The 8,353-nt window shown below is 45.6% G+C and overlaps 1 protein-coding gene across 3 annotated transcripts in view; it reads right to left on the reverse strand.

Moving 5' to 3' along the window:
- Nucleotides 1-120: 120 nt before the first annotated feature.
- The window catches only part of LOC105541723 (chromosome unknown open reading frame, human C14orf2), a 13,651-nt gene continuing 5,418 nt past the window's right edge, over nucleotides 121-8,353 (reverse strand). Inside the window, exons 1-3 of one of the 3 annotated variants that reach the window (XR_001006374.1) lie at nucleotides 8,204-8,353; nucleotides 7,686-7,709; nucleotides 5,973-6,382 (exon numbers count right to left, since the gene is read on the reverse strand). Coding sequence is in view for 1 of the 3 variants with exons in the window: in XM_011982880.1 (XP_011838270.1) it covers nucleotides 725-868 (144 nt within the window). In the remaining 2 variants the exon portion in view is untranslated. Of the gene's footprint in view, nucleotides 258-576; nucleotides 869-5,972; nucleotides 6,383-7,685; nucleotides 7,710-8,203 lie in introns of those variants that run through there. The other 2 variants (XM_011982880.1, XR_001006375.1) reach the window with 2 other exon arrangements.

Consider the following 8,353-nt stretch of genomic DNA (forward strand, 5'->3'; position numbering starts at 1 on the left):
AAGTTAATAGAGGAGCAATAAAAAGAGATCAGAAAGGTACAAAAACAGCCAGGTAGTGGTGGTGGTGGTCATAGTGACAGGCACCTGTGGTCCTAGCTACCTGGGAGGCCGAGGTGGGAGAATCACCTGAGCCCAGGAGGTGGAGGCTGCAGTGAACCATGATTGTGCCATTGCGCTCCAGCCTGGGTGTCGGAGTAAGAGACGGTCTCCAAAAAAACAAAATGAACAAACAAAAAAATTCCTCACTGTCCCCAAATGTCTTTTTTTTTTTTTTTTTTATTTTTTGAGACGGAGTCTCGCTCTGTCGCCCAGGCTGGAGTTCTGTGGCTGGATCTCAGCTCACTGCAAGCTCCGCCTCCCGGGTTTACGCCATTCTCCTGCTTCAGCCTCCCAAGCAGCTGGGACTACAGGCGCCCGCCACCTCGCCCGGCTAGTTTTTTTGGTATTTTTTTAGTAGAGACGGGGTTTCAATGTGTTTGCCAGGATGGTCTCGATCTCCTGACCTCATGATCCGCCCGTCTCGGCCTCCCAAAGTGCTGGGATTACAGGCTTGAGCCACCGTGCCCAGCCCCAAATGTCTTTTATAGCTGACATGTGCTCCCTGTATTTTTACGAAGGACTGTAGGTAGCTCTGATGTTCATACCTAGTTAAAACCCCATAGTTCCTTTACAACGTGAATTGTGATTCTTTTTGAAAATCATTTTCTTCCTGACCTCAAAAAAATCAAACATAAAGAAACGTACCAGCAGCCCGGATTTTATAAACGATGAAGCCCATCAGCCCCATTCCTATCCAAATCTCCTGGTAAACTTTGGTGTAGTAGGGCTTCATGGGGATCCACACATTTTTAATAATACTTTGAAGCATCTGAAAATGAACACAGTGATTAAAAATTAGAATGATTATTGCTCTACACCTAACTGGTAAAAGATTTTAATTTGTTAAGTTCAACCCTATTTCCCACGACCACTAGGGAGCCTTGCCTGTGTCAGACCTGTTCTGCACTCATGTGGGACTCACGTCTATTTTTTTTTTTTTTTTTTTTTTTAAGGTGGAGTCTTACTCTGTCACCCAGGCTGGAATGCAGTGGTGCAATCTTGGTTCACTGCAACCTCTGCCTCCCAGGTTCAAGTGTTTCTCCTGCCTCAGCCTCCCGAGTAGCTGGGACTACAGATGCATGCCACCCCACCCGGCTAATTTTTGTATTTTAGGTAGACAGGGTTTCGCCATGTTGGCCAGGCCGGTCTCGAACTCCTGAGCGCAGGGGACCTGCCAGCCTTGGCCTCCCAAAATGCTGGGATTATAGGTGTGAGCCACTGTGCCCGGCCATTTTTTTTTTTTTTTTTTTTTTAAAGTAGTGGTGGGATTTCACCATGTTGGCCAGGCTGGTCTCAAACTCCTGACCTCAAGTGATCCGCCCACCTTGGCCTCTCAAAGTGCTAGGATTACAGGTGTGAGCCACAGAGCCTGGCCTGGGACTCATGCTTTCCACAGCTCTTCCAACTCAACCCATCGCCAGGCCCCCTCCTCCCACCTTTGGCCATCCTAGCCACTTCTCATTCCTTACATCACAGAGCTCATCCAGCACCTCTCCCACCCTGATGCCATGCCCTGAACTGAAAATTACTTTAATGTCTAAATGGAAAAATTAGTATCTTCTCATCTTCATGTTATGAATGTCACATTCAAAGCTGAAAAAGAATATGGCCAGGGCATGGTCATTTCCTTGTGAAACTAATGCCAGGCTCGGCACACTCTGATCAGCTGTATCTCCATCTTGAAGTCTATTGCTAAATACAAACCAGATGACATAAGACAACGAGGTCACTTCATAAGAATTGCCAATTATGATAGAACTTATTTAATGAATAAAGGTAGCTACTTAATGAATTACTGAATTTGATCAGGAAAAGCCATTAAATTCCGAACTTACAGTTTGCTTGTACGTGCAGGTCTCAAAATAATGCTTTTTATTACTTTTACAATTTACTCTCGCCGGGCGCGGTGGCTCACGCCTGTAATCCCAGCACTTTGGGAGGCCCAGATGGGCGGATCACAAGGTCAGGAGATCGAGACCATCCTGGCTAACACGGTGAAACCCCGTCTCTACTAAAAATACAAAAAATTAGCTGGGCGTGGTATCGGGCACCTGTAGTCCCAGCTACTGAGGAGGCTGAGGCAGGAGAATGGTGTGAACCCGGGAAGCGGAACTTGCAGTGAGTGGAGATCATGCCACTGCACTCCAGCCTGGGCGACAGAGCAAGACTCCATCTCAAAAAAAAAAAAAGAAAAAAAAAAAAGTTTTTGTTCCTAATTAAATGAGGGTTTTCTAACATTTTCCCTCTAGACTTAGGTGTTCATTAACTCTGGTCTATATTAAATTATTCTTTAAGAGGAAAACAAGTGAAAAAGCTGAGTCTTTCTTTATAGTAAGAGACATCAGGGTTCTTGTGAAGAGTGGCGATGAGATGGCCACTGTCTGACAGAACCGCCTGCAAGTTTGCAGAGTCGTTATCTTCATTTCCTGGGGTTGCACAGTGCCAGCTTCTCAAACAGGTATTATAATACTAACAAAGGCTTCTATCACATGGCTTTTTTTTTTCCTTAAGTATCTTAAAAAACTTTTTATTGGGAAAAGTTAAAATGTATGGAGAGCGAATTCTGTAATGGTCTTCTAGATGTCCATCCCCCACCCTCTACACATCACCAATCTCATCCCATCTTGAGACTTCGTCCCCCAATCTGTTTTGACTGGCTAGTATTTGCTGGTGTTATCTTAAAGTACATCCTAGGTATCACTTCACACCTACATAATTGTGCCTGCATTTCTTTTTTCTTTTGGAGACAGAGTCTCACTCTGTCACCCAGGCTGGAGTGCAGTAGCATGATCTCAGCTTCCTGCAACCTCTACCTCCTGGGTTCAAGCGATTCTCATGCCTCAGCCTCCCAAGTAGCTGGAATTACAGGTGCGTGCCACCACGTCTGGCAAGTTTTTGTATTTTTAGTAGAGACAGGGTTTCACCATGTTGGCCAGGCTGGTCTTGAACCCCTGACCTCAGGAGATCCACCACGCCCGGCCTCCACCTCCATTTCTAAAACCAAAGACATTTTCTTTAATAACTACAATACCACTATTGTGGTGATGATCACCGAATAAGATTAACAATTCAACATCACTTAACACCCAGTCCATGTTCAAATTTCCCTGTATGCACCAGAAATGCCTTATGGTGGCTGGTTTGTCTGAAGGGTGGAAGCAGGGTCCATGCTCAAAGCTGGCTGTTGAGCAGGTGCTGGGCTTGCTTGAAGGCCTGTGTGAAACAAGGCCTGATGCTGGCACCCATCAGATGGTTCCTAACAGCATAGACGTCCAGGATTGTGTCTATCAAGCACGGGCACTGTGTGTTTGCAGGTCTGTTCTCCAGACTCTGCATTCAAGGAGTGAAGGGAATGTGTACTAACCACCACTGCATCCCCAGTGGTAACGCACACCCAGCACAGGCGAAGGAGCTCTCTGAAGCCATGCTGCAGTCCAAGTCTCGATTCTGAAGCGGGTCAGATTTTGAATCCTGGCCTACCAGTTAACCAGTTGGTTTGTTAGCCAGGTAGTTATCCTCTAGTACAAACTACTTATCCTGTCTGGGCCTCCATTTCTTCAGCTGTGAAATGGGGTGATAGTATGGGCTCACAGATTATTGTGCAGATGAAAATGAAGCAGACTAAGGCCTGGCACCCTGGAACTCAGGATCTGTTAGCTCTATAGAGACACAACTCCCTTGAGGGTGGCAGGAAGCACACCCTCCAAAGCCTCTGGTTGGGGTGCGTGTACCCCTGGGATACAGTGACAATCAACAAGAAACACCGTGCCTTCTCCCAGAGGCTCATTTGAGGCTAACTTAGAGCACATTGTTTAAAAAGACACCTACAGCTGCCTGGGAGCCACTCTCTCTCCTCCCAGCCTTTGGGGTTACTTTGTAGTGCACTTGGAAAAGCACTGCATTAAGTCAGAGCAGCATGAATGCGTAGGCTCTGGGACAAAAAGCCTCTGGGATTCCTTCCTGAACTGGCCCTGTCCACTCCCGTGGCTCTCTGTGCATACCTCTTACCCATTGGTACTGCCCTCCAAATGCTCCTTTAAACAGATCCTCCTGGCCGGGTGCTCCTCGCCCAGGGGGAAGCCCAGGTGACATCCTCTGGCTCCACCTACAGGCTGCCTTTGGGACAAGACCTGGTTGTTTCCAAAACTGTGAGGGATTCAGTGTGTGAGTTCTGGGAGAGCAAATACAATTCTTTCTTTTCTTTTTGAGACAGGGTCTCACTCTGTTGCCCATGCTGGAATGCGGTGGTGTGATCTCGGCTCACTGCAGTCTTGACCTCCTAAGTTCAAACAATCCTCAAGCATCAGCCTCCCCAGTAGCTGGGATTATAGGTGCACACCACTACGCCTGGCTAATTTTTGTATTTTTTGTAGAGATGGGGTTTTGCCATGTTGCCCACGCTGATCTCAAACTCCTGGGTTCAAGCGATCTGCCCGCCTCAGCCTCCCAAAGTGCAGGCGTGAGCCACTGCGCCCAACCTTCCCTGGTAATTTGCTGAAGGAAGCCTTAAGTAGTAAAGGGAGAAGAGGAATGGCCCAGCCCTTGTGGGGAAGCCCTCCTGGGTCAGACACACCAACCTCTGCTTCCAGCGGGGTGGGGGTGGGCAGCTCCCACCCGTCCTCACCTCCCTTTGGATGCGAGTTCAGGTTCTGGGGGTTCAAGTCCCAGCCCCAGTGCTTGCTAATTGTGACTTCTGTAGCGTGTTACTGCCTCCCAGCCTGTTTCCTGTTCTGATAGTCAGGGCCTGTACTGACGCCTCGCTAGGTTCTAAGGTGGACTAAATGTACTAAGATGCATGACACAGGGCTGAAGCCTGGTGCCAATGCAGTGGAATGTGAAGGCTGTGGTAGGGCAGGCCTGTGTTCTTTGTATCATTAGAAATTTTCCAACTGGGGTCCTGGCATCTGCACATCCTGGATGCTTGTTAGACATACAAGTCCTTGGGCTCCTTCCTACAGTAGTGCAATCAGAAACACTGGGGCCCAGATCGCTGTGTTACGGCCTTCCAGGTGATTCTAACGCATTCTCAAGCCTGAGCAGCTGGGCAGATGGATAATTTTAAAGGTAGGGCCTTTCTGTACCACAGCAGATTCATCTTCTGGAGGCAGAAGAGAACAAAATGTGTTCACAGGAAAAATGCGATTCCTGTGTCAGAACCAAACCCTCTGAATCTCACACGACCTGACGCAAACTTCCACTGATGCTGTGTAATGCTTTCCTGCAACCTTCTCACACAGCCCAACAACCCTGAGGCTGCTGGAGGAAGACACGACAGGTTTTAACCAAAAGAAACTGAGGCTCAGAGATCTCAGTCATCTGTTGGACATCTACCACGGGCCAGAGCTAATGAGGCTAAATGCCAGAGACACATGAAAAACAGGATGGTCTCAAGAGGACAGGACACCCAGGGTGCAGCCACCACCCCCATTCCACAGCTGCTCTCCTACCCACCTGTAGAGTGCCAGATTTCAAACTGGACTCACTTTTACCCCAAACTGGACTCACTTTTACCCTATGCTTGCTGCTTTAGAATCTTTTTAGCACACAATTTAGGGATCTTGGTAATTGTCTCAGATGGAGATAACTATTATGCAGTAGGCATTTGATACTAGCCTAACTAGAATCAATTGGCTTTATTTTTTTTTTTCAATTGGCTTATTATGTACTTTGCCTTGTGATTATTTCCTGATTCAATTTTCTCCTACAGCTTATAATTTCAACTACTATGTCACTGAATGCTACCTTATTTCTAAAGGATTTCATAGTTTAAATCTTTCTCTTATTTATCCTCATAATAACTGTAAGTTAGAACTTACATAATTAACATCTCCATTTTCCAAATAAGAAAACAGAGGCTCAGAGAGGTCACAATGTAAGTATCAGGATCAAGTTTAATAAACATTTATTAAGCAGTAGAATCCAAGTGAGTGCCTGGATCCTGATCACCAACTCCTGTGACAACTGAGATAATTATTTCACAATGATGGGTGGCTCAGTGAGATTCTGACTGCATCTGCTGCATGACAAATGATCTATTCAGAGTACGTCCGACACACTGGAGGAGGCCGAGGGGGTAACACATTGAAAGCAGGACCAGGTAGCAGTGCATCTCAGAGATCCATTTATTCATGCCATGAAGTAAATGGTACTTATACAAGTGTACAGGGACGTTCCACGCTCCCCATCTAATACGGCTTGCTTAAATTTACAGGCGGACTGATGTTTTCTTTCACAGGTACTCCAAGTAAATCTGGTTAGTGATGACCAGGAGCAGGCGCCGAAGCTTTTGAAAGAGATGCATGTATAAATACAATTTAAGAAGGAACAAGTTGGATGTAATTTATTAAACAAGTATCAAAAAAAGTTGATCAACAGTCCAAAAATATAAATGACACCTTTCAATACTATTGAAAAGTAGGATTATTTCTATATGAAACACCCAGAGTGCTTAAGGGCCCACATAATGACAACAGACAGCAGTGGCCACCCACAGCTCAAAGAAGAGAGGGGCAGGGAAACACCTCTTCCTCAAACTCATGTAGCCAGTCCTGGGTTTGTGTAACATTCAAATGGCTACAGTTTCATTGTCACTTGGGCCTAAATTTATCAGGCGCTTTCTTTCAAAATACATTAAAGGCCAGGTGCGGTGGCTCACGCCTGTAATCCCAGCACTTTGGGAGGCCAAGGCGGGTGGATCACCTGAGGTCAGGAGTTCGAAACCAGCCTGGCCAACACGGTGAAACTCCATCTCTACTAAAAATACAAGAAATTAGCCTGGTGTTGTGGCTGTAATCCCACCTGTAATCCCAACTACTTGGGAGGCTGAGGCAGGAGAATTGAATCTGGAAGGAGGATGTAGTGAGCCAAGATTGTGCCACTGTACTCCAGCCTGGGCAACAGAGCGAGACTCTGTCTCAAAAAACAAAAACAAAAAACAAAACAAAACCATTAAAAACACATCATTAGGGGGAGGCTGAGGCGGGTGGATCACAAGGTCAGGAGATCGAGACCATTCTGGCTACATGAAACCCCGACTCTACACAAAAAATTAGCCAGGAGTGGCGGCGGATGCCTGTAGTCTCAGCTACTCAGGAGGCTGAGGCAGGAGAATGGTGAGAACCCGGGAGGCGGAGCTTGCAGTGAGCCAAGATCGCGCCACTGCACTCCAGCCTGGGCAACAAAGCGAGACTCCCGTCTCAAAAAACAAAACAAAACAAAACAAAACAAAAAACAACAAAAACAAACCAAAACCATTCAAACCACATCATTAGGGAACTTCTAGGACAGCATGCTCACACAGCTCACTTGCGCTTCCCTATTGGTGATGCTATCAACTACCTCTAATTCATCCATTCCTCTATTACTCCTGGGAAGTTTTACTGATCCACTTGACTATAAAAAGCAGAAATTCAGAATTCTGTTTTCCAGCAGGCACAGCAAACTTCAAGCTGTGAAGCATTTCAACTGCATCTTACATATGTACTGAACCATGTATCAATTTCAATTCAGAACAATGATATGCCTTGTCCCAAAAAGACATGATGGTGTTTTCCATTCCGAACCATTTTCAGAAGCAAAAATCTTACCTTTCAAAGCCTTACTTCTTTTATCTAAAATAAAAGGAAAAAAAAAATCAGTCATATCAATGCTTTATAAAAATGCCTTTGTCAAAATTAACATTTAGCTGAAGGCGTTGTAGCTTAGGTAAAGCAATTCAGGAAGCGTTCAAAAAATATGTCTTATAGCCACGAAATGGTAAAATTCCTATCAAATATGTTCTATGAACAGCTAACAGCCCTTTCAAATTTGCAGGGCTCCTCACCCTCTACAACGTCCTAAACTCTAGTCTCGCAGCATAAAGTTTTCTCCTTCCTCTTTGTAATCAACGGCTTAGTAACATGTGACTGGGCCACACTGCTCTGCTCTACTGAGAACCAAGTGGTTATTCTTCTCCTCTAAATTTCATTACAAACAAATTTCAAATATTCAGAACAGCTGAAAAGGTGCAATGAAATACCACATACCATGAAACCATACTTTAAATATTTTAGACTTCATCTCTTAAAACCAATGTCATACCACTCTCACACCTAAGAAAACTCACAATTCTGATATTAAAGTCTTGTTCAAAGTTCCCCAATTGGGCCAGGTGTTGTGGCTCATGCTTGTAATTCCAGCACTCTGTGAAGCCACGACTGGAGGACTGTTTGAGCCCAGCAGTTTGAGACCAGCCTGGGCAACATGGCAAAACCCC

The sequence above is a fragment of the Mandrillus leucophaeus genome, unplaced genomic scaffold (assembly GCF_000951045.1).
Source record: "Mandrillus leucophaeus isolate KB7577 unplaced genomic scaffold, Mleu.le_1.0 Scaffold244, whole genome shotgun sequence".
Lineage (NCBI taxonomy): Eukaryota > Metazoa > Chordata > Mammalia > Primates > Cercopithecidae > Mandrillus > Mandrillus leucophaeus.